The following is a 26,455-nucleotide window of genomic DNA, read 5'->3' on the forward strand; positions in this document are numbered from 1 at the left end:
AAGTGAAGAACTGAAGAGCCTCTTGAGGAGGGTGAAAGAAGGGAGTGAAAAAGCTGGCTTAAAACTCAACATTAAAAAGATCATGGCATCTGGTGCCATCACTTCATGGCAAATAGATGGGGAAAAAGTGGAAATAGATTTTATTTTCTTGGCTCCAAAGTCACTGCGGATCATGGGGTGACTGCAGCCATGAAATTAAAAGACGCTTAGTCCTTGGAAAAGCTATGACAAACCTGGAAAGTGTAGTAAAAAGGAGAAACATCACATTGCTGACAAAGGTCCATATAATCAAAGCTATGGTTTTTCCAGAAGTCATGTATGGATATGAGAGTTGGACCATAAAGATTGAGTGCCAAAGAATTGATGCTTTTAAATTGTGTTGGAGAAGATTCTTGAGAGTCCCTTGGATAGCAGTGAGATTGGTTCAGTTCAGTTCAGTAGCTCAGTCATGTCTGATTCTTTGAGACCCCATGAACTGTAGCACACCAGGCTGCCCTGTTCATCACCAACTCCTGGAGCTTGCTCAAACTCATGTGCATTGAGTTGGTGATGCCATTAAACCATCTCATCCTCTGTCATCCCCTTCTCTTCCTGCCTTCAATCTTTCCCAGCATCAGGGTCTTTCAGATGAGTCAGTTCTTCACATCAGGTGGCCTAAAGATTGGAGTTTCAGCTTCAGCATCAGTCCTTCCGAATTCAGGACTGATTTCCTTTAGGATTGACTGGTTTGATCTCCTTGCAGTTCAAGGGACTCGGAAGAATCTTCTCCCAATACCATAGTTCAAAACATCAGTTCTTCCGCACTCGGCTTTCTTTATAGTCCAACTCTCACATCCATACATGACTACTGGAAAAACCATAGCTTTAACTAGACGGACCTTTGTTGGCAAAGTAATGTCTCTGCTTTTTAATATGCTGTCTAGGTTGGTCATAGCTTTTCTTCCAAGGAGCAAGTGTCTTTTAATTTCATGGCTGCAGTCACCATCTGTAGGGATTTTGGAGCCCAAGAAAATAAAGTCTCTCACTGTTTCCATTGTTTCCCCATCTATTTGCTATGAAGTGATGGGACTGGATGCCATGATCTTAGTTTTTTGAATGTTGAGTTTTAAGCCAGCTTTTTCACACTTCTCCTTTATTTTCATCAAGAGGCTCTTCAGTTCCTCTTTGCTTTCTGCCATAAGGGAGGTGTCATCTACATATCTGAGGTTATTGATATTTCTCCTGGCAGTCTTGATTTCAGCTTGTACTTCATCCAGACCAGTATTTCGCATGTGCTCTGCATATAAGTTAAAAAAGAAGGGTGATAATATACAGCCTTGGTGTACTCCTTTCCCAATTTGGAACCAGTCTGTTGTTCCACGTCCAGTTCTAACTTGCTTCCTGACCTGCATACAGATTTCTTAGGAGGCAGATAAGGTGGTCTGGTATTCCCATCTCGTCAAGAATTTTTGTGGTGATCCATACAGTCAAAAGCTTTGGCGTAGTCAGTAAAGCAGAAGTAGATGTTTTTCTGGAATTCTCTTGCTTTTTCTATGATCCAACAAATGTTGGCAATTTGATCTCTGGTTCCTCTGCCTTTTCTAAATCCGGCTTGAACATCTGGAAGTTCTCAGTTCATGTACTGTTGAAGCCAGCTTGGAGAATTTTGATCATTACTTTGCTAGCATGTGTGATGAGTGCAACTGTGCAGTAGTTTGAACTTTCTTTGGCATTGCCTTTCTTTGGGATTGGAATGAAAACTGACCTTTTCCAGTTCTGTGGCCATTGCTGAATTTTCCAGATTTGCTGACATATTGAGTGCAGCACTTTCATAGCATCATCTTTTAGGATTTGAAATAGCTCAGCTGGAATTCCATTAACTCCACTAGCTTTGTTCGTAGTGATGCTTCCTAAGGCCCACTTCACTTCAGACTCCAAGATGACTGGCTCTAGGTGAGTGATCACACCATCATGGTTATCTGGGTCATGAAGATCTTTTTTGTACAGTTCTTCTGTGTATTCTTGCCACCTTTTCTTAATGTCTTCTGCTTCTATTAGGTCCATACTGTTTCCTTTATTGTGCCCATCTTTGCATGAAATGTTCCCTTGGTATCTCTAATTTTCTTGAAGAGATCTCTAGTCTTTTCCATTCTCTTGTTTTCCTCTATTTCTTTGCATCGATCACTGAGGAAGGCTTTCTTATCTCTCCTTGCTGTTCTTTGGAACTCTGCATTCGGATGGGTATATCTTTCCTTTTCTCCTTTGCCTTTAGCTTCTCTTCTTTTCTCAGCTGTGAGATCAGTGAATCCTAAAGGAAATTAATCCTGAATATTCATTGAAGGGACTGATGCTGAAGCTGAAATGCCAATCCTTTGGCCACCTGATGCGAAGAACTAGCTCACTGTTAAAGACCCTGGTGCTGGGAAAGATTGGAGGCAGGAGGAGAAGGGGACGACAGAGGATGAGATGGTTGGATGGCATCACCAACTCAACTGACATTAGTTTGAGCAAGCTTCAGGAGTTCGTGAAGGCCAGGGAAGCCTGGAGTGCTGCAGTTCATGGGGTTGCAAAGAGTCGGACAGGACTGAGTGACTGAACTGAGCTGAGACAGCACCAGGACCCTGTCCCAGGCTGCACTGTCCTTTCCTGGCTAACACCCCCTTATCTCTGCATCTCCTCCCTTCCCTGATTAGCAGCTATTTGAATCTGCCCTTTGGAAATCAGGGAAGATCATGGAGGCTGGTGTCTGTCTCCCTACAAACAAGGAATGGGTAAGGGGTGCTGGCAGAGAAAGGCTCCTGTCCCCAGGAGGCCCAAAGGGTCCTTCTCAGTTCCATGCGTGCGTGCATGCTAAGTCACTTCAGTTGTGTCTGACTCTTTGTGACCCTATGGCCTATGGCCCACCAGGCTCCTCTGTCCATGGGATTCTCCAGGCAAGAATACTGCAGTGGGTTTCCAGTTCATACTCCAGGGGATCTTCCCAACCCAGGGACTGAATGCATATCTCTTATGTCTCCTGCATTGACAGGGAGGTTCTTTACCACTAGCGCCACCTGGGAAATTTCATTAGGTATATACATATGAAAACATACATCCATCCAAAAACTTGGACAAGAATATTCATAGCAGCTTTATTCATAATAGCCAAAAAGTAGAAGCAACCTAAATGCTCGTCAACTGATTCCATTTATATAAAATATTCAGAATAGCCAAATGGATAGTGAAAGAAAATAGATTAGTGATTGACAGGGGCTGGAAGGATTGAGGGTGATTGCTTAGGGGTGTGGGGTTTCTTTTTGGAGTAGTGAAAGTGTTCTAAAATTGATTACGGTGATGATACGCAGCTCTGTGAATATACTAAAAACCTCTGAATAATACACTTTAAATGGGTGAATTGAATGGTATATGAATTATATCTTGATAAAACTGTTGGAAAAACGTACCCATTCTTAAGAGAAAATAAAGTGAATTATTTGTTCATTATCATGAACAGCTGATCTGAAATACTCTGGTATTTATTAGAATTTATAATGTATATTTTCGGACACAAGTCAGTTACTAACTTCACTGGACTGTCACTTGTTCATTCTGAAGAGGAGTGATTAGGAAACCAGAAGAGAAATGAGACTATGTTGGGAATGGTTTAAGCAGTTTCTTCTTTGCAGGTATGACGTACCTGTGTTTCTGTTAGGTGTCTTACTTTAGAAATAAACCTCGGTTTTCATCACCTGTTCCTGGCTGCTTATGTTGCCCAAATGGTGACTAATGGTGGGACTTCCCTAAGAAGTTCTCAGCTGGAAGCTTTGCCTCCTGGGGGTCTTACGTCAGTTAGAATGCTCATCCATTAGCCTCTGAATATTATTAAGTCATATGGATGTGAATTGATTTGTGTTTAGGTACAGGAAGTGAGTTTTCCTCCTATTTGCTTTTTGTTTTATTCAGAATTCATCAGTTCACTTGAACTATAACAGTATATTATAAAAAAACAAAACAGCAACCCCCCAGTATATGGTACACACATCTTTTTATTTAATGATCTTCCTGACATATGTTTCTTTCTTTCTTTTTAATCTTGTTCAGCATATACCAAGGGAGGCATGGCTGACAATGCAGTCTGTGTTCCCCTGAGTCTGGTGCTTTGCATTAGTCCCATATCAATGTCTGGCAGGGAGAGAGTCCTGAGGAGTCTGGGACGACTTTCTTACTCCTCATGAGACAATCTCATAGTGACTTCAGTCTGTTTTTTAAAGTATTGTAAATTCTTAGCCAGACAGTCCCTCAAACTCATGTTCAAAGGCAAATACCAAAGCATATCCTGAAACCAAATATAAACGAATTTTAGATTGGCTGCTGTTTTAGCTGATACACATCACTGCTCCCCTCATCTTGATTCTTGCACACTTGTCAAAGGAGCTGGAAGCTCTAACTCAGTGAGTGTTTCAGAAATATTAAATAATACATTTTTTATATTTCCCAAGATGGTTAGATAGCATCACCGACTTGGTGGACATGAATTTGAGCAAACTGTGGGAGATAGTGAAGGACCGGAAAACCTGGTGTGCTGCAGTCCATGGGGTCGCAGAGAGCTGGACATGACTTAGTAACTGAACAACCGCAATGAGAGGACATTATTACGTATCTTGGAATCTCAGCAAGGACTGGCCTCACAAAGCAAGGATGGCTGTGAAGCTGAAACCCTGTGTCCTGCTGGTCAGTCCCCTCCGGTACTACTGTGCTCTTTCCCTACGGAAGCTGTGCTGGTGACCACATCATGCTGTGGTCTTCAGAGGAGAGTGGTCATCTCATTTCCTTTGCAACTTGACTTTCTGAGAGTCTACGTTTTATGGGACTGTGGAGTTGCTGTGTGACACAGGTCTGATAATCAGATGTGCTGTTTCTTTGGTGTCTCCACGATCAATATTCTTGTAAATCCCTTCAGGAATTTTAATACTGTTCAATCTGTATTTAAATTATTAAATCTGACAGTAAGAAGTAGGACCCTTGGCAGAAATTGAGTATTTGAGAATGACCAGTTAACGAACACCTAAACAACTTCATAGAGCAGGCAAGACAGATCAAGCAAAAGGGATCTGTCTTTATCTCCGAGTAGCTGGTGTCGGGATGCCAAACCACAGAACCGCCATTCGTTTGGATATTACAGATTAGTTTACTGGAGAAGTGGGTTGTGATGTTAACGTGGTGCAGATCATTCTTTCTGTCCTTGTCCCAAACCTGTCATCCTGCAGAGCTCCTGCATGCAGTCATATCATGCTGTTAGGTTCAAAGTCACACCAAGGAACTCTAGCCAGTAGGCATTTGTGGCAAGAGGAACAAAAAGCTGATAAAAGTCTTAACTGTTTTTGTTTTCTCTCTCCCATCTGCTACATCCTTACCAGGCAAAAGTAGAAGAAAAGATCCAAGAGGTCTTCAGTTCTTACAAGTTCAACCACCTTGTACCAAGGTAAGCTGTGGTTAGCAGTCTGAGTGGATCTGGGAAATACCATCTCCCGTGGGAGCCTTTCTTCTTTCCTCCTTGAGCTTGAACAGCCTCAGGGTATTGTAGCTATGAGGTTGGTGTTTCCTCACCTGTGGCTCCCTGAAGATGCTCCTGACCCCAGCTCCTGCACTATTAGAATACCGACTGGAGGAGCTGTGCACTTGAGCTGAGCCATCAGGTCTTACATGGGGATCCCCCTCAGAGCCTGAACTCTGAGCTCTGAAGATGGAGAGAGAGAAAAAGTTTGTGATCCTGTAGCTTAGTTCTGACCCTCTGCACTGGTGTTCAGAACTCTCAAGTTTTTCTTTCTCATGTAACACTTTGAAACAGATATAGAGTCAGGGGGATGGAAAAGGATGGATTCTTTTGGTGTGTGTTATGACTTGACTGGGAAATGTGGGGCGTTTGAGCCTCTCCTAGCCTGGCCCTTGTTGGCGGCTGTGCAGCGGATTCTCGGGGCCACAGTTTAAGTGAGAGATACAATGCCTTTTGTTTTCCTTGGTGCTTAGCAAGTTGAAGCCTTCTAAGCTCTTTTGAGGCAGAAATTCCAAAAGGGGGACTATAAACAGAAACTTAATAATTTGAACCTTCATTTCCCTCACCCCCCAGTTTTGTAATGTATCACACTAGAATTTCATTAGGGCATTTCTCTTCTAATCACAGATTGCTTCTCTGAAACCACCCTGTGCGATCTTTCCTCATCAGTAGTTCAAGTTGTGTTTGCTTATCATTTTACATTGATGTTACAGTACTTTTCCTAGACAATCTCTGAACATAGAGTAGTTGGGCCACTGGCTGGTTCTCTCTGGGTGGGAAGCTTATGGGTCTAAAATCTGGCCTGATCTTGTTCACGTCTCCCAACTTCCTGACACCTCCTCACGCACTGACTCCTGGCAAGTCAGTCTCTGGGTCAGTCTGTCTTTCACTTACTGCTGCTGCTAAGTCGCTTCAGTTGTGTCCGACTCTGTGTGACCCCATAGATGGCAGCCCACCAGGCTCTCCCGTCCCTGGGATTCTCCAGGCAAGAACACTGGAGTGGGTTGCCATTTCCTTCTCCAGTGCATGAAAGTGAAAAGTGAAAGTAAAGTTGCTCAGTCCTGTCCGACCCTCAGCGACCCCATGGACCGCAGCCTTCCAGACTCTTCTGTCCACGGGATTCTCCAGGCAGGAGTTACTGGAGCATTACAAATATTTCTAGCCTCAGTTAACTTTGTGTCTTTGTTTTTTGTCCCTATTTCCCTAAAAAAGAAGTTTAGCTAGAAAACTCTGATTCACCAAGACAGAAAAAGAGTCAGAAAAAGGGAAAGCCAGGTGGAAAAATTCTCTTCATCTTCCTTCCCTGGAAAAGGAAAGCATCAGCTAAGCAGAGAAGTCTTTTTCCAAACTGCTAACCTAAATCTCTGCATTAACCCAAAGCCCCGACCTCAGAAAATGAATTATGGCTCTTGTCATGAGTGGCAGCTGGAGCTTAGCAGATGACACTGTTTATGTAAACAGCTCAGGGAGAAGGAGCCCTCTGGCCAGTACAGGCTGTTTTCCCGGAGGTGGTGGGACTTGGTAATGCTGTGGGGCACGGTGGCTTCAGGAGGGGTTTGTGGTTAGAGTTGCACTGTGATTACTCACCTGTTGTTCTCTGAGTCTCTGTCCACTGTGGACATAGGTCCTCTGTGTTCCCAGAGGACCTTTGATCATTTGACATTCCCTTGTCACCCACCATAAGAGTAGAGGTCTTGGGCTTTCCCTTTATCCTTACTGAGATGGGAGGGAGATTGGGAGGTTATAATCTGAGAAGAAGCTGTGTTTGGGGAGTGGTAGTGGAGGACTCGGAGAAGGCAATGGCACCCCACTACAGTATTCTTGCCTGGAAAATCCCATGGACAGAGGAGCCTGGTAGGCTGTGGTCCATGGGGTCGCTAAGAGTCGGACACGACTGAGCGACTTCACTTTCCCTTTTCACTTTCGTGCATTGGAGAAGGAAATGGCAACTCACTCCAGTGTTCTTGCCTGGAGAATCCCAGGGACGGGGGAACCTGCTGGGCTGCTGTCTATGGGGTCTCACAGAGTCGGACATGACTGAAGAGACTTAGCAGCAGCAATGGAGGGCAGTAAAGGAGGGAAGTCCCTTGATTCATAGGTCTTTAGGTCAGATGTGGGTAGAAAACAAAAAATGTTCCTCCTTTGTGGAAATAGAATACATCAGGGCTCTGGGTTTATTTCAGGAATCTGACATTTCCCATTTTATCATTGTTGCCTATGAAAATGAGTGTTTTAAAGGATGCTAATTAGCATCTTATGTCACAGCCTGCTAATTAATATAGAGACATTACACATTGTGGGTGAATAATAGAATATAAATCAGCTTATCAATATAAGGCTGGGGCCGAACATCTTCACCGTAGAATGAACTTCTGGGACATAAGAAGAGATATGAAACTTTAATCAGCATTTTAAATTACTGTCACAATTACAATATTTAACATTTCATCAGTCAAATTTAAAAATTTTGGTATTATATTGCAGGAACAAACCTTCGTTGTTAGCTAAAGTGAATATTCAGATGTTAGCGATTAATCTAGGTGACACAGCTCGTTTGTGTCTCTGAGGTCATGATGTTGATTGGATGTGATAGAAACACACACACACTCCCCAGACCACTGACCATGCCCTGGTCCAGGGATGTCAGGAATGATGCCGAGGAGGCATCCGTCTATTCAGCCTCTCAGAGCCACTGCCAAGTAGAAGATTTGGCTGAAATTCAAGGCTGAAGCTGAATGTTGTTACATCCTACCATTTATTCCTCATCCCAGAAATTGTTTTCCTTGCTCTCAGACTGTGAAACATGCATCTTCTCTGGAGTGAGGTGGTCTATCCCAAGAAGCCTTTGGACCATGCTTTGAACAGTTTTGTTTATCAGCATCCTGCTTTCCCATAAAAGTTAATTTTTCCTTCCCTCTGGTTAGTCATTCTCACTGTTTCACATGCTTACGGATTTACCTTCTTTAGTAACAAACCAGTGTGAATCAGACATAGGCATACATATGTCCCCTCCCTCTTGAACCTAGCTCCCACCCCACCGCCCCCTGGCTGACTCTTAACAGTGTCTTACCCTGTCTTCCTGCTTCATCTATTCCCACTTAAGTGTTTTCACCAGTCCAGTTTGTAAACACACACCGAATACCTGGTGGGGTCAGATAATTTTTCTAAAGCCATGATTGTAGTTATTTTTTTTCTCAGCTGAAAATCCTCAGAGGTTTCTTGTGCCAGTTTTTTTTTAATTGAGGTATAACTGACGTAACATTCTATCCATTTCAGGTGTGCAGTGTAATGAGTCAGTATTTGTATATACTGCAATAGGGTCACCACAATAAGTCCAATTAACATTCAGCACCATGTGAAATTGAAAGTCACTCAGTTGTGTCCGACTCTTTGCAACCCAATGGACTGTAGCCCACCAGGCTCCTCTGTCTATGAAATTCTCCAGGCAAGAATACTGGAGTAGGTAGCCATTTCCTTCTTGATCTTCCTGACCTAGAGATTGAACCCAGGTCTGCACTGCAGGCAGATTCTTTACCATCTGAGCCACCAGGGAAGCCCATTCAGCACTATATGTACTCACAAATTTTTTTTCTTATGATGAGAAGTTTCAATATCCTCTGTGGTAGCTACTTTCAAATATGCAATGCAGTATTATTATTTACATTAAAAACAACTTATCTTATGTTGGAGTATAGCTGATTAACAATGTAGTGATAGTTTTAGGTACACAGCAGAGCAGCTCAGCTGTAATATGCATGTATCCATTCTCCCCCAGACTCCCCTCCCATTCAGGCTGCCACATAAGGCCATACAGTATTATTAACTAAGGTCATCAGGCTGCACATTACATCTTCATGACTTACTCATTTTATAACTAGAGCCTTGTGCCTTTTGACCCCCGTCACCCATTTCACTGCCATCCCCTTCCACCTCCCACCTTAGGCAGCTACCAGTCTGTCTTCTGTATCTATGAGCTCAGGGCTTTTTTTTTTTTTTTTTTTTGGTGGAGGCCTTAGAGTGTCACATACAAGTCAGATTGTACAGTATTCATCTTTTTGTCTGACTTACTTCACTTAGCATAATGTCCTCCAAGTCTCCCCATGTTACTGCAGGTTCCCTTTGAGTGTTAAATTGAGTTAAATTTCTCAGCTGGCATCCCAGATCCCTTCTTGACCATTCCTCTTTCATTCCTAACAGCCAGGCCAAGTCCCTGACTTGTCAGTTCCCCTGCATGCTTTATATTCATCTGTAGGATGTAGTAAAGCTGTTAGTCACGTACACCCATTTAAACGTAAATTAACAAAGTTTAAAATTTAGTTACTCAGTTACAGTAGCCACATTGCGAGTGCTCAGTACCCCACATGTGGCTTGTTGCTTCCTATTAGACAGTACAAAGACTCTTAAGTTCTCTTGGATGGTCCTGTTTTGGTTCCTTTTGTTTCTCTTCTGACTGAACTGTCTTCCCACCATCACTTCACCTCCTCTTCTCCTCTACCTGTAAAAACATTCTCCCTCTTCCAGGGCCCCCACCTCAAGTTCACCTGTTCGTGCAGCCTCCCCTGATCATTTCTTTCTGAATGAGATGCCTCCCCCAACCTCTTTAGAGCCTCGGGAACATTTTATATGTTTTTTCTTTATGAAACCTACCCTTTTTTTTTTTCATCATCTTGTAGCCACTTATGTCCTTATCTCATTTCCAGTACTGAACTGGAAGCCTTTTTGAAGTAAAGACTACTTATTCTGTGCACAGTACCGTGGGAGTTCAATAAACAATTGTTGAATTGAATACCTAGGGAAGAGAATGCTTCTTCTTTCGTTTCTTTTCTGGAATCAGCAAGCACAGTGAATGTCTCAAATTCTTTGCTTTTTTCTTTTCTTCTGTAACCACACAGACAGACCCCTTCTGTAAGACCCAGCAAAAAGCACACCCCCCTGCCCTTCGCCTGCCTGTGCAGGTGGTCACGACAGATACAGTCCATCTTAGAGCTAGTGTTGCTGACGTCAGGGCCAAGGAGAGCGACTGGCTGCAGCATACAGATATTATCCTCCAGCCAGGACTGTGGGGCAGCACATGGAGGTGGGATGTGGGGGGAGGGAATAATAGACTGAGGGCTTCCCAGGTGGCGCTAATGGTAAAGAACCTGCCCGGCAATGCAGGAGACATGAGAGACGCGAGTTTGATCCCTGGGTTGGGAAGATCCCCTGGAGAAGGGCATGGCAACCCACTCCAGTATTCATGCTTGGAGAATCCCACGGACAGAGGAGCCTGGCGGACTATTGTTCATAGGGTCACAGAGTCGGACACAATTGAGGTGACTTAGCACAGCATAGCACAGTAACAGACAGATGAGTGAGGAGCAGGCAGAGTACAAACCTCAGACCTCAGAGAAGTGACCCCAGAAGAAATGACTGGAACGATAGAGGTGAACCAAGTCAGGGACGCGGCGAGGCTCAGGATGGAGAGCCACAACGTATCTGTTCTCAGCTGGACCCCGGAGGAACTTCCTGGTGGTTTCTTGCTGCCTGGCTAAGTGTGCTTATGGTGGTGTTTCTCGCCCAAAGCTACCAGCCACGAGGGAGAGGATCCCCCCAAACATTTGTCAGCATGATTTGCAGACACTTGAGGGGCATTCAGAGGTGGCCTCTTTTCTCTGGTGTAGGTGTCCTGGGAAGCTGAACAGGTTTGACTGTGGGGGGTGACCAGAAGGTGAGAGTGCATGTGTGGGCGCGAATGTGCAGGTGTGCCCATGCACACGTGTGTTCTGTGCTGGGGAAGCAGGGGCTGTGAGAGTGGTTTTACTAAAGCTCTTTGTCTTTCCAGGCTTGTTTTGCAGAGAGAGAAGCACTTCCATTATCTGAAAAGAGGCCTCCGACAGCTGACAGATGCCTACGAGGTAAACTCCTCTCCCAGGAGCTCTCTCTATCAGATTATCTGCCTTAATCTTTCTTTTCTTTTTTCTGTTTGGATGTAAAAGGCATGTGTGGGCTTGGCCTGTTGCAGGCTCACTCACTGTCCACGTGGCTCTGGTAGGCTCCAGGTGCACAGCCGCCTGGCCCCACAGAGCTGGGACGCCTACTTCTGAAAGGACAGAATGAGAGCTCCTCTAGTCTCTCCTTGCTCAGAGCTACTGGAGCCCCCAGCTTGGGGCGGGGGGACTTCTTTCCACCCACATCGTGGCTGAGGGGGGTTCATGTGCATTCTTCTAGATGCTGTTTGACTGTTAGCTAAAAGGCAGTCTAGATATCTTGACCCCATTGCCCTGTAAGCAGATCTAATTTCTCTACTGGCCAGAGCACCAGTGTATAAGTCCCAGAAAGTACTCTGCAATTGAACACGGTAAAAATGCTCAGACATGAAGTGGACTTTAAGTCAATATTCCTTAGAGCCCTTGGGGTCCACAGAGGGGCTCAGGGGAGGGCAGCAGAAGTGGAGGGGAAGGGTGTTGGGACTAGGGGCTGAGTGACAGGCAGAGGGTAAATGTGAACCAGAGGCTGCAATCTTCCTGCCCCACTTTCCACAGAGCAGCTCTGCTTTTCACTTGCTTTTTCTTTGGCCTGCATTTGATTATTTATGGCAGGGGTTTGGGCCTATAGACTCAAGCAGGTGGCATAAGCCAGGGATGTGGGCTGGGTGGTGGTGGTGGGTGATGGTCAGGGGAGCAGAACTGAGGCAAACCGGAGGACCATGCTTTTGCTGTTTTCCTGCCAGCTCCTGTCAAGCAGCATTGCAGACCCAGGATTGCCAGATCTCTTCTTGTTCTTTGAAATGAAGCCAGAAATTCAGATTTCTCTGTGGATCTCTCAACATGTAGCTGTTAAAACTAATTCTAATTAAACAAACAAAACACTACAGGGAACAAACAGAACACATCCACGGGCTACATCTGGCCTGTGGACTTTCAGTATTCAATCCTCGATGGTTAGGGTCAAGTCAGTCCTGATACAGTTAATACCATGGCAGCTAACAGCTCACCGAATAGTATGCTAAAGTTTGTCATTCATTGTCTCATTTAATCCTCACAGCTAGTCCAGGAGGTAGGTAAGTATTTTTTTCTAGATTAGGAAATAGGCTTAGCAAGATTAATTAATTAATTTTCTCAAAGGTGTGTAGCTAGCGAGGCGCTTCCCAAGGGGTTCAGTGGTAAAGAATCCACCTGCCAAGCAGGAGACCTGGGTTTGTTGCCTGGGTCAGGAAGATCCCTTGGAGAAGGAAACAGCAACCCACTCCAGTGTTCTTGCCTGGGGAATCCCGTGGACAGAGGCGCCTGGAAGGCTACAGTCCATGGGGTTCACAAAGAGCTGGACATGACTTAGTGACTAAACCACCACCACCACGTAGCTAATGAGAGAAGGAGCTGGCACTGAAACCCATAGCAACGTCTTCTGTCAGCATACCAGCTGCCCCTAGGTGGTGAGCAAGCGTATTTATGTGCACATTTATGAAGACGGCAGCTTAGGCCAATGAAAAGAGCACTGGATCGAGAGTCTAGAAATCTGGGTTCTTGTTTCTTACATTTACTGTCGTTGTCATCTGGAAAAAGTTCATCTGTCTGGATCTCATTTATACACTTTAGATTCGTAAAACTGGGGCAATAATACTACCAGCCTGCCTAGGCTTGAATGCTTGAATATTTATGGCTTGAATTAGGATCAAGACCTGTTCACAGGTCACCTTTGGAAACATTTTCCAGCTGCTCAGGCAGAATTAGCCAGTTTCTTCCATGTGCCCGTTATAGCATTTATCCAGCTCTGTGTATGCACTTGTCTTGTTCTGCCTTATTCCAGAAACACACTAGTACTTCCGTGTCTGTCTAGTGCCCTCCTCCTCTACAGATAACCACACACATTCTAACCCAAGCACCTCAAGAGAAGGAACTGCATTTTATTCATTCTTGTGCCCCTAGTGCTGGGCATGAGGAGATACTTATTAAATATTTGTTAAATCAATAAACGAGTGAATGCAGGAAATCCTTCCCTGTAATTGTGGCTGTCCTTGGGTCTACACGGAGAAAACAGTAGCACTTGAGTTTCTGCCGTGTGAGAAGTCCTCTGCTTGGCTTCTTTCAGTGCCTGTCAGGGAAGGACCCATTGGGTTCAGGTTAAACGCCTTTGTCCCGTTGTCCTTTGCTCACATATGGTCACTTCAGCTCCGAGCTAAGGCCTCCAGGCAAAGTGTCCTTCATCCCTCTGAGGTGGCCCTTCTCCTTCTTGCCAGGCGGCCGGGAGGGAGACAGATGTCGCCTTGTCAGCAGGGTCTTGGAACGACTCTGAATAAGGGGTGTGTTTTCTGCCCTGCTCCTTTCACAGTGTCTGGATGCCAGCCGCCCATGGCTCTGCTATTGGATTCTGCATAGCCTGGAACTCCTGGATGAGCCCATCCCCCAGATGGTGGCCACAGAGTGAGTCTGGCTTTGGCGCGCCCCCTGTGTCCCCTGAAATTGGGTTTTGAGTTTGAGGGTTCTTTTTGTTCAGTTTCTGTTCCATTTATTTTGAATGAAAAACACAAGAGTGCTGCAAAGAAAACCGTTGCCCTTCTCTTGACCTCCAGTAACTTCCTGAAACTCCTCCACTTCAGAAGCCCGTTGTGTGCTCCTGGGTAGAACAAGACTTTGAACTTCCAAGAGAAGGATTCTGTTTCTTCTGTGGCCTTTTCTCTGGGCTCTTGCTGTGGTCTTTGAGAAAAGTCTTTATCAACGCCAGAGAAACCTGATTTTTTCCAGAAAGTACAGTATACATTTCAATAGCTTCTGTGGGGAAGCATGTGGCAACCCCGTGGACAAAAATGCCTTTGCTTTCCATAAATACCTACCCAGAAGTCCCTCCTCACCAGTGCCTGGGGGGTGGTATGGCTCTTGATGGCAGTGGATATGTTACTGGCTTGGTGTACAGATGTCAGGACATCGTTTTCTTAAACTTCTCATTAATGATTAGAGATCTAAGCAACTAATTGAATAAGATTCTTCCCAAAGCGCTTCTGCAGAGGGTGTCCTCATTGTGGCTCCTCATCCTTAGAAATTCATCACACTTTATATATATTTTTTAAAAGATTTTATTTATCTTTGGCTGCACTGAGTGTCTTCGTTGCTGTACACGGGCTTGGGCTCCAGTAGTTGCAGCATGGGGGCTCAGTAGCTGCAGCTTGTGAGCTCTAGAGCACAAACTCAGGACTTGTGGCCCATGGGCTTAGTTACTCCACGGCATGCGGGATCTTTCCGGACTGGGGATCAAACAGTGTCCCCTGCAATGCAAGGCAGATTCTGAACCAGTGGACTACCAGGGAAGCCCCACAGTTTCTATTTTAAAGAAAAAAACTGATCATCACTCTAGTCTAAGGGGTACCCGAGGTAGGAAGGGGCTGCCAGGAATTGGCTCTGATGCCCTAGTTCTCACAGAGAGAGCACCTTCTCTCAGCAGCATCTTGACCTCAACTGCTTCCCCTGCTGCTCCGAAGGTAGAGGGTCAGAGGGAGGCCTGGAGCCAGGTTTGTCTGCCCGCGGTGCGCAGGGGCAGCTGTGCCAGGATGCGTGGAGGCCAGCCTGTGCGCCTCCCTGGCCACAGTCCCTCTGCCTGGGTCACACTGTCAGGTCAGAAGAACAGAACCACACATTGTCTCATTCATTCCGTCTTAACAATAACCTCTCATTCTTGCCTTCCTGGGCAGGGTGTCTTGTGATGAATGTGGATAGAAAAGATAATAAAGAATTAGGCCATTAACCCTTGTGATGTGTACAGTGCTTTCAGAGGGAGAGGAAAAATACGCATTGTCTTCCACATCACAGAGCTGCTGCAAGCCTCGTTGCTTCTAGCTCTGGATGTAGAGTTGGACACAGTTTCTGCAGTAACAGGAATTTAATTGTCAAAATAAAGGCCTGTGTGTTTTTGAAATACCAGTTGGGGGTTGCGGGTTGTTTGGGAAGTTCCCCCCACCCGTCACATACACAGTCAGGATAGATGGAATGGGAAAATCGGATGTGAGAGAAGACAGAAGACTCTGGAGGAGTCAGCGAGAGTGAAGTACTGATGCCCCCTAGAGGAACAGCGGTTTGGAGCAGGAAGGAGGCCCCCTGTGGATGTAGAGCGATCGGAAGTGGGAAAATGATAAAGGGCTTCCTGAAGTGGAAGAACTTGGATCAGCATCAATTTTGAGTTTTTTCTAGGTTCTGTACTTGGTGTTGTATGTTGTCCAATCTCTCAGTCGTGTCCGACTCTTTGTGACCCCATGGCCTGCAGCACACCAGGCTTCCCTGTCCTTCACCATCTCTTGGAGCTTGCTCAAACTCATGTCCGTCGAGTCAGTGATGCCATCCAACCATCTCATCCTCTGTCGTCCCCTTCTCCTGCTGCCTTTAGTCTTTCCCAGCATCAGGGTCTTTTCTAATGAGTCAGCTCTTCACATCAGGTGGCCAAAGTACTGGAGCTTCAGCTTCAGCATCAGTCCTTCCAATGAATATTCAGGACTGATTTCCTTTAGGATGGACTGGTTTCCTTTAGGATGGACTGGTTAGATCTCCTTGCAGTCCAAGGGACTCTCAAGAGTCTTCTCCAACACTACAGTTTCAAAGCATCAATTCTTCGGTGCTTTATGGTGTTGTATAGGTAAAGCTTTTCTGAGGAAATAAATTTTGGAGCAGCTTTTGTGACAACATCAGCTAGGAAGAGAGGACCCCGTTGAAGGGCTTTTCACACTGACCAATTGAAGACAACCTAAATATCAACAGTTGGGGATGCCGTAAGTGTAAAGTTTAGGTGAAGTCTCTGTGTCGTGATACATACAGTGAAATCTTATGCAGCCACTTAAAAATTAAAAAGTTAGCAGGTGTTCGGTAGGCCTATGGTGATCATTTCACAGTATGTACAAATATCAAATCATAACATTGTACACCTGAACCTAATGTAATGTTCCGTGTCAGTTGTACCTCAATTACAAATTTGTATATATACATAATTGTGTGTTTTTATATATGGGCTTCACCGGTGGCTCAGACGGTAAACAGTCCGCCTGCAAGGTGGGAGACCTGGGTTCGATTCCTGGGTTGGGAAGATCCCCTGGGGAAGGGAACGGCTACCCACTCCAGTATTCTGGCCTAGAGAATTCCATGGACTGTACAGTCCATGGGGTCACAAAGAGTTGGACATGACTGAGCAACTTTCACTATACCGTACTATATTTATATATAAAAATGTGTGTGTTTGATAGAGATACTCATGATTTAAATGAAAAAAGGTAAAGATTCATTTTTTATAGATTAAAATTAAGGGTGGTTCTACACATAGGAAAAAACAGAAGGATGTATATATACACATGATAGGAGTTATTTGTGTGGATGATGGGGTTAAAGGTAATTTTTTTTCTTTTCTAATCTTATTTGCATTTTCTAAAATTTCTACAATGAATCTATTGTTTTGTAATCAAAAGAATGTTTTAAAATTTAGAAGCTGATTTGTCCTGATTGCAAGAGCCCCTTGATAGTTCATGACTGAAATTTTCTGTACCACAGCCACCTTCAAAGCTTTACCTGTGGTTCTTCTGAACATTGATTTAACAAACTTTTAAAGAATTACCTAGACTTTCCAATAATGAACTTTGTTTTATGCCTAGCAGGCAATTAATTCCAGGTGCCAATAATATTTGTTATGAACAGAGCCTAATCGCTTGACTTATAAGAGGATAAACTCTTTTTAGTAAGAAATAGAGAAATCTTAATGACGTCTATTAAAATATGGGGATTTTTTTTTAAAGACTACCTAATTTTGGAGATTGCTTTTTTATTTGTTTTGCACAGGGAGAAGAAATGCTTTGAAAATGTGGTCAAGTTTTTTTTTCTTCTTCTTTATACAAATGTTAAGGTGACATAAAGGGTGTGTTTAGCTCTGGAGTTGATTTTTCTACTGTCCTCTCTCTCCGCTCCCCGACCTAGTGTGCAACGCACACACATTCACACACATGAGTTTCTTTCTCTTTCCTGTTTTGTTCACGTTTGTGCTTCCATTTGTCCTGGGAGCAATATGACAAGCTGAGGTCCCTCTAGTGGACAAACCCACTTTTGTGAGCTCCTGTGACTGCTGACCAGAGCCAGTAACTTTTACTGCTGGTGTCAGACCTTTCAAGAACGGTATATTCAGTTCAAGAATAATACATTCAATAATAATATATTTATAGGAATTAAGTGTGCCCTTCTTAAGAGATTGTATCCATAAATTTATATGTGTGTTTACCTCAAAGAAATGAATATTTCGGAACCACACTAAGTACATTTGCTTTGTTAATGACGTTAGCACTGAAGGAAGCATTTTTTTAAAAATGAGAATCCCTTGCTTCGTTATTGAAAGCTACTTAATGAAACACATGGAGTAAAATGAAGACCCCAGGGAAACCATGGCAGTGTTAAGTTAGGTCTTTTAGCTTCCATAGGATCTGAAAATTATCTTTAACTTAAAAATTGTTTTAGGACCTTTCCATTTGTAAAGTTTTACCAAAGATTAAATTTAAATTTTCATGTGCCAGTGATTTGTTATTTCCCTTTAGAAAGTTTATCAGTAGCTTGTCCCTTGAATAGCTCCTTAAATATCTCTCCTTTTAATTTTAAATTTAATCTGTCTGTTTCCTTATCTTTCAATGAAGATAGCTTATGTCTCCTTTTGTCTTCTGGGCATTTTTGGCCAGGTGTTGCTGGCATCTAGTAGGGAGAGGTCAGGGATGCTGCTAACTGTTCTCCACAGGACAGTCCCTACAATAAAGAATCGTCCAGCCCAAAATATCAGTAGTGCCACAGTGGTGAAACTCTGCTCTAAAATAACCAACTTCAGTTTCTCTTAAATCTAAACTAAATTTTTCTTATATCTTAGTTTAGATATAATTCTTCTTGCTACAGAGTAGTTTCAATTCTCATTTCTTTACCGAAAATTTGTGTAATTATCCTTTGTATTTTTTAGGTCGTTCAGTCGTGTCCGACTCTTTGCGACCCCATGGACTGTGTAGCCTGCCAGGCTCCTCTGTCCATGAAATTCTCCAGTCCAGAATACTGGAGTGGGTAGCTGTTCCCTTCTCCAGGGGGTCTTCCCGACCCAGGGATCAAACTCAGGTCTCCCACACTGCAGGTGGTTTCTTTACCATCTGAGCCACCAGGGAAGCCCTATCCTTTGTATACTTGAGGCACTTTGCAGGGTAGCTCCCTCACTGTGGTATTCTGTAATAGTAAGCCTTGGAATCATTTCTGTATTGAGACGTTTTTACAACTCTGTTCTTAACTTCCTTTGAGTTGGAAAACGGAGTCTTGAACCAGTTATAGTTCTGACCAATACTGTGTTTGTGATGCTTTTAAGAAGTGTTTTCATTATTGTTCACAACTCATGAACCCTAACCTCTGGTCCTTTTTCTGCTGTGTTCCTTGTTATTTCCCACCTTATATTTATATACTTTGTTCATCCCCCACTCCTGCCATCCCAAAGTACGTTACTTGCTACTTATATCTGTTTCATTTGTTTTATTCTCTATTTATTATTTTCAGCTGCACTGGGTCTTCGTTGCTGCATGCGGGCTTTCTCTAGTTGCAGAGAGCAGGGGCCACTCTTCGTTGCAGTGCACGGGCTTCTCATTGTGGTGGCTTCTCTTTGAGGAGCACGGGCTCTAGGGCATGTGGGTCTCTACAGCTGCGGGTCACAGGCTCAGTTGCTGCATGGCATGCAGGATCCTTCTGGACCAGAGATCAAACCCGTGTCCCTTGCATTGGCAGGAGGATTCCCAACCACTGGACCACCAGGGAACTCCCTCATTTGTTTTATTCTTGTTGACTTCTGATTTGTTTAATATTATCCTGGACTTCCTCTCCGTAGAGATTTCCCTGCTTGTTTTGATGATTTGCTTACATACTATGCATGCTTTTAAGTCCTTCATCCACGCTGGTGACAGTGACGTCCAGAATCAACCACTTTAGATCTGTCCTTAATCATCCCCTAAAAGTCTGAATAAATCTTTGATACTCGTGCTTTGAACTTGATCCTCCTATAGGTTTTATGTACTTTTTAATAGCTGGACGATAGAGCAGTAGTGTCCAATAGAACTTCCTAAAGCAATGGAAATGTTTTATGTTTTGTGGCAGCCACTAGTCCCATGTAGCTATTGAGCAGTTGCAATGCGGCTTGTGTGACTGAGGAGCTCAATTTTAATTAATATAATTAAAATGTAAATAGCCTCATGTGGCTAGTGGCTACCTGTTGGACAGAGCAGATGTATCACATTGCTACCCAAAATGTGGTCCCCAGACCAGCAGTATCTCCGTCACCTGGGAACTTGCTAGATGTGCAGAATCTCAGGTCCTTCTAGTTCTGCTGAAATAGATCTGCAGTTTGATGAGATCCTTGGGTGGCTTCTGTACACATTCAAGTTAGAGAAGCACTGAAACCTGGCTGAACACTGGAGTCACATGGGGAATTTTTAGAACTATTGCTGCTCGGGCCCACCGTCAGCGACTCTCATTTAATTGGTACTAGGTATGGCCTGGGCGTTGGGTTTTTTTTTTTTTTTTTTAAACGTCCCCAAAGTGATTCTAATTACACAGCAAAGACTTGTGGTATTCAAACTTTGTGTATATCCACATCACCTGGGAATGACCCCTGTAAAAATACAGAGGCCCAGCTCTTTCCTGCTTCAGCAAGTCTGGGTCTCTGTGTTCTTCATTAGCCCTCCAGTGATTCCAATATACACATTTGGGGTTTATTTAGAACCCCGATCTAGGAGATAGTTTCCCACTTTGTTGGAAATTGTCATGTAAGTGAGAACGAAATGCCTTGCTGACTTAAAAGAAAACTGATCTACTGGATTGTCTAGTCATGTGAGCGGACGCATGATCTATGAATACTTGTTTTTCACCGAGTGTGTCCCTCTTGGTGTTGGCTCAGTGTTTCCCGCTTGTGATTTTTTAAATTAAGTTGGTGAATTTCTTTCTTTTTTTTTTTTTTTTGATATGTACCCAAATGCTCACAGCAGCTTTATTCATAACAATCAAAACCTGGAAAACCTAGAAATAGTCCAAATGTAAATGTCCATCAACAGGTGAATAGACAAACTCGGGTTCATTCATATAATGGAATACTACTCGGTAATAATATAAATGAACTTCTAAATACATGCAACAACATGGATGCAAACACTGAGTGAATCAAGTCCTATATGAAAGATTACATATTGTGTGCTTTCAATTATATGATATTCTAGAACTTGCAAAATCAATCTATAGTTTTAGAAGTCAGGATAGTGATTGCCTTTGTGGGGCAGAGTGGAAAGGAGCACACAGAGATCTTCTGGGAGGGCTGGAAGTGTTCTTTCAATATTTCTCCATCTATCTAAGTGCTGTTGATGTGTCCTCTTTTATATATGAGAGCATGCTCAGTCACTCAGTCGTGTCCAACTTTAGTGAGTCATAGCCCGCCAGGCTCCTCTGTCCATAGGATTGTCTAGGCAAGAATACTGGAGTGGGTTGCCATTGCCTACTCCTAAGTTGGTGAATTTCTGGTCTCTAAGCTAAGTTTTTTTCCCCCTTTGAATAGTTAAGAGTGTCATTCACATTTTGCTTTTCAGAATTGCTCGGAGTTGAGCCCACGACAGCTGGTAGCTTCGTGGTCAGTCTGCCAGTTCCTTAAGGTACAAGTTGGAAAGCCCGTGGATCAAAATGTTCTGTAGTTCGGAAGTGCCTCCGAGTTGAGAAGAGCTGAGCCCAGTTCCCCAACACAGCCCTGGAGTCACTCAGATGTAGCCTGTCAGCTGGGGACAGTTGGCATGGAGGGTTGATTTAATAACGTCTCTGGTACATTCAGATCCCAGCCTACTCCAGACTTTAGGCTACAGGGTCAGGAGTATTGCATTTGGTGTAATTTTGTCATGGGAGCTGGGGAAGGGAATGGGTAACTAGATGACTTTTCCTTTTCTTTTTTTAACATGTGCTGTTTCCTGTCAGTCAAAAAATTTTGTTTTTGTGATACAGAAAACTTTTTGTGCAGCCAACTTTTGTTAGACCAGGCGTTCCTTTGCCATTTGTTTCCAGGAAATAGGATAAGAATTGATGAAGGTTTGGGAAACGTTAGTGACAAGCTCATTTTCTTTGCAAAAATTAACTGCTATTAAAAACATGCCACAGAATTGTCTTCCTTCTCTGATCATCAACTTTAGTTTCAATCTATGTGCTTCCTACAGTAAAATTGTGGGTGGAACATGAAGTGAGTGTGTATTGCTTTTAACCTGACAGTTTCAGGACTCTACTAGGAAATCAGCAGCATTTTCTATGGCTGTCCCTGCCCAGGTGATGTAGCAGGTCTGAAATCAAAAGTAATCAAATATGACCTGGGAGAGCAGCCATTAACTCATGTCTTAGTTGAGATCAAGAAGACTGTGTGATCTCTTTGGCAGCATGGATAAGAAGGAATGAGATGGAAAAGCCCAGGAAAAGAAGGTTGTCTGAGCACTAGAAGAATTCAGATTTGCCCCTGGTTCTCTTAAATGAGGGGCTTCCCAGGTGGCATAGTGGTAAAAAATGCACCTGCCAATGCAGGAGATGCGGGTTCAATCCCCAGATCTGGAAGATCCTCTGGAGAAGGAAATAGCAACTCACTCAGTATTCTCATCTGGAAAATCCCATGGACAGAGGAGCCTAGAGGGCTACATACAATCCACGGGGTCACAAAGAGTGGGATGCAGCTGAGCTTGCATGCAGGCATGCTCTTAATTGAGGCCTTGTCCCAATAGGAAGCTGGGATCCTGCTATGTTGGGGAAACAGCTTGAGAACTCTCCTGGGGTCTCCTTTCCGATGAACTTCAGAGGACCTTCTGACAAAGAGGGGCTCTCTTGGTTTCATCTAGAGCAAGAAGATAACTTCTGGGCAAACTGATGCCATGCTTGGAAGGAAGGGCTTAGAGGCCAACCCTCAGTATAGCAGTTTCCCTCAGTGAAGGCACTGGAGTTTCTGAAAAATTCTTCAAAAGCCCACAGCTAGGGATGCATTCTTGTTTTCTTTTATTTTGTTTTTTGAAAAGTATTTGCTTGTTTATTTGGCTGCATCAGGGTTTAGTTGTGGCACACACGATCTTCGATCTTCAGTTGTGGCATGCAGGATCTTGTTCCCTGACCGGGGTTTGAACCTGGGTCCCCTGCATTGGAAGCATAGAGTCTTAGCCACTGGACCACCAGGGAAGTCCCTGGCATGCATTCTTGTTGTAGGAGTTGGCAGTGCTTAAGTCTGCCATCATGAGCTCAGTGTGCAGAAGCCCACCTCTCATTCTCCTAACCATGGAGGCAGACTCCATTGGAAGCTTGTTTCTTGTCAGTGATACGAATAAATATCAGTAGCCCACTGGGGCTTAGGCTTCAACGAGAGTGAGAAGGCACCTCTTTAAATATTTCTGATAAGCCTATGTGAGGGCTCTAGACCAGCATAGTTAGTGGGGGAAAAAGTAATTGAGCATCACCACGATTTAGGCAAAATGCAAAACCTCGGAGCTACCCCAAAGGCAAGGAGAAGGGACTGGTTCCATAGCCCTGGGGTGGAAAATTGAGAGAAAAGTATGGGAAGAAGCATGAGACTCACTCCAGTTCTGTGAAGGGCTATATGTTTCTGCCCGGCCTTCTGTTCCTGGCTTCACAACTGGCAAATGCTTAACTACAAAGCTGATCGAGGCAGGGTGGAGAATTAGGTCCTTTACAGATGTATTCAGTATATATTCACTAGGTGGGAAGGGTGTTTCTTCTCTTTGGGCAGGGCGGAGCCTTGGAAAGGCCTGGACTCTGGTAGAATTCAGTGTTTTGGAACTAATGCTGTCTTTGTTTTTCCCTTTGGCCATGTGCCTAGCGTGTGTCAGTTCCTGGAGTTGTGTCAGAGCCCAGAAGGCGGCTTTGGAGGGGGCCCTGGCCAGTACCCACACCTTGCACCCACGTATGCAGCGGTCAACGCACTGTGCATCATTGGCACCGAGGAGGCCTATGACGTCATTAACAGGTACAGCCAAAGCCAGCAGGGCTGGACACCCAGCCGGGCTTCCATCTGCTGATGCTGCGCTGACCATCACCTCCCTCCCTTTTCAGAGAGAAGCTTCTCCAGTATTTGTACTCGCTGAAGCAACCCGATGGCTCTTTTCTCATGCACGATGGAGGTGAGGTGGACGTGAGGTGAGTGGGGTTTTTCGCAGGCTGCGGCATCAGCAGATTCTCAGGCTTATCTGCCATCAGAGATGCCAAACCCGGGGAAGGAGACAGGAAATCGCCACCTTGTCTCACCGAATGTCACACAGAGAGACGTGTCAGTGATATGGTTCATAATCCCTGCAAATATGGGATAGATGTCCTCAGGGCTCATTGTCACTTGACTTCTTTTATGTAGATGCCAAATACAAGTAACACAGAAACAAAATCAAATGCTTTTGTTTTAAAAATGAAAAATAACATTCGTTTGGCATGAGATGATATACCATAGATGTAACTGTATAGTGTAATATAATCTTTCATCTTTCTGGTATGGGAAGGCAGGAGAATGCCCAGTGGGGACTTAGTAAATATTTTCTGAATGTATTTGACGAAAGCATGAGAATGTTTAACACCTGTGTGAGAACTGCTTTGGGCAATGCAGAAACCATTAGGGGCCAGTGGAGTCTATGAAAAACAGTGGCATTAACTGATTGGAACCAGTTGGCTCAAATAATACTTTTTTCTCAAGAATTGTCTGACGTACCTAGCGAGTCGTTTACTCACCTGGCAGGAGGTTCCCTATAAAACATCTAGGGAATTCACTGAATTAGTCATTTCTCACAAGCAGTGGATCATTGAGATATATACCAAATTATTATTGTTTAGTCTGATAAATAAATCGTTATGAGATTTCTATAGCAAAGTCATCTTACTGCCTATTTGTAAATGTGTTGTCCTCTACACAAGTTGATAAATACTCTGGCTTAACTATTGGTTTGAAAATATAGGGCAAGAAAAAACATGAAGGTTGTGGAGCACAAAACACATTGCAGATAAAAGGAAGTAACCTTTATCTGCAGAGACCTTCATGAAGGGTTTTTGTCTATTTGTAACCTGTCTGTTCAAACCATAAAATAAGGCTAGGTATCTGGAAACCTGAGTACATGGAAAACTGTTTCTCTGCTCACAACACCTCTGACCTGAAATGTGGGGTGTTTATCCTCATATTAATGACACTAAGTACCCAGAGTTAGCACAGACCTCACAGGTTAAGGGCTCAGTCCCACAAGACTGTCTGCACTTCAGACAGCAGTCACAAGTAGTGGGTTCCCAGGTTAACCAATTCTGCCTGATTTGTAAATCGGGGGTCCCCATGACCTCCTTCTCAGTTCATTAATTTTTCAGGACAGCTCAGAGAACTCAGAGAACATTTTTCTAATACCATTTATTATAAAGGATATCATAAAGATACAAATGAACAGCCGCATGAAGGGGCATACATATAGAATGAGGTCTGGAAAGGTCCAGAGTCTAAGAACTTCTGTTCCCGTGATGTTGGGGTGTGACACCCTCCTGACAGGCACTTGGGTGCATCTACCCAAAAGCTCCCTGAACTTCTTCATCCAGAGTGTTTTAATGGAGGTTCCATTATGTAGGCATGATTGATTAACTGATAGGCCATTGGTGACTAACTCAGTCTTCTGGGGAGTGGGGCAGAAAGTTCCAACCCTCTGATCCCATGGTTGGTTCCTCTGGCAGCCAGCCCCCATCCTCCAGGAGTCACCTCAGTAGTATAAACTCAGATATGGTTGAATGGGGCTTGTTATGAATTACAGGACTCTCACCCCATTACTCAGGAAATCCCACTAGTTTTATGATCTCTGTGCTGAAAAGACCAAATATATGTTTCTTAGTATATCATAATACCCCAGTATCTGTTGTTAAAAGATAAACAGGGGCATGTTAAAAATTTTATGAACTTATTTGAGCAAAAATTGCTTCGAATAGGGTAGCACCCCATCTCACAGATAGGAAGGAAGCCCGAGGAGAGCTGTGCACAGTGAGAGAGTTCTATAGGCAGAAGGGAGCAGGGACAAGGAAGTGACATCAGGCGCTTAAAGAGTGGGTTGGCTGTTGCAAGGCCACTTTCCTTGAGGGGGTGGCAGGGGTCGACCAGCAGAGCATCTCACTAGCGCTGATGAGGTGGTTCCTGACTGACTGGTTAAAGATCCCATTTCTGGGCGAGTGGAAACCGTAATGCAGTCTTGGTTTGGTGATGTGGAGTTTAGCATAAGGGACTCCTTTTGGGGCCTCTTGTTTTGTTTTTTAGCACTGCATATGCCAGTGAGGGCTCCCCGGGTGGCTCATTCGTAAAGAACCCACCTGCCAATGCAGGAGATGTGGGTTCAATCCCTGGGTTGGGAATATCCTCTGGAGGAGGAAATGGAAACTCATTCTAGTATTCTTGCCTGGAAAATTCCATGGACAGAGGAGCCTGGTGAGCTATAGTCTGTGGAGTCTCAAAGAATCGGACGCAGCTTAGCAACTGATCACAATGCCAGTGAAGCCAATATAACTATTGAAGAGAAGCAGTATTATGTTGACATCTTTAGAAAAAAATTTAAAGGATGTTTTTCCTCTCTTGGTCACTACATTTTCATCCTGTTCTGCAGATACTCCAAATGTAGCTTTTTAAGGTTTCCTGAGATTATAGGTGAAAGCAGGCAAAAACTGGCAAGATCAGTTTGGCATTTCATTGCTTACCTTTTTCAGATATGATTATTCTCTAACTTATTCATTCTGGTGCGGGTTTCCTTCTGTGTTCTTATTCATATCTGCCAGACAAATACTAGGAAGCTCCTCCAATAAAATAGGTTTGTTTCTGAAGAGCTCTTTAACCATATGCTTCCTCTGGTAACATCCTGCCATGTGAGCCATGCTTTACATTTGCAGAGGATTAAAGATGCGAACGATGGATGTAACCTGGCAGGCT

At 44.0% G+C, this 26,455-nt stretch overlaps 1 protein-coding gene across 1 annotated transcript in view; it reads left to right on the forward strand.

Annotated features, from left to right (window-relative positions):
• The window catches only part of FNTB (farnesyltransferase, CAAX box, beta), a 79,484-nt gene that overhangs the window by 28,707 nt on the left and 24,322 nt on the right, over positions 1-26,455 (forward strand). Inside the window, exons 2-6 of the mRNA XM_055538359.1 lie at positions 5,376-5,440; positions 11,334-11,406; positions 13,820-13,911; positions 23,351-23,497; positions 23,584-23,667. Coding sequence (XP_055394334.1) covers positions 5,376-5,440; positions 11,334-11,406; positions 13,820-13,911; positions 23,351-23,497; positions 23,584-23,667 — 461 coding nt within the window. The remainder of the gene's footprint in view (positions 1-5,375; positions 5,441-11,333; positions 11,407-13,819; positions 13,912-23,350; positions 23,498-23,583; positions 23,668-26,455) is intronic.

The sequence above is a fragment of the Bubalus kerabau genome, chromosome 10, assembly GCF_029407905.1.
Source record: "Bubalus kerabau isolate K-KA32 ecotype Philippines breed swamp buffalo chromosome 10, PCC_UOA_SB_1v2, whole genome shotgun sequence".
NCBI lineage: Eukaryota > Metazoa > Chordata > Mammalia > Artiodactyla > Bovidae > Bubalus > Bubalus kerabau.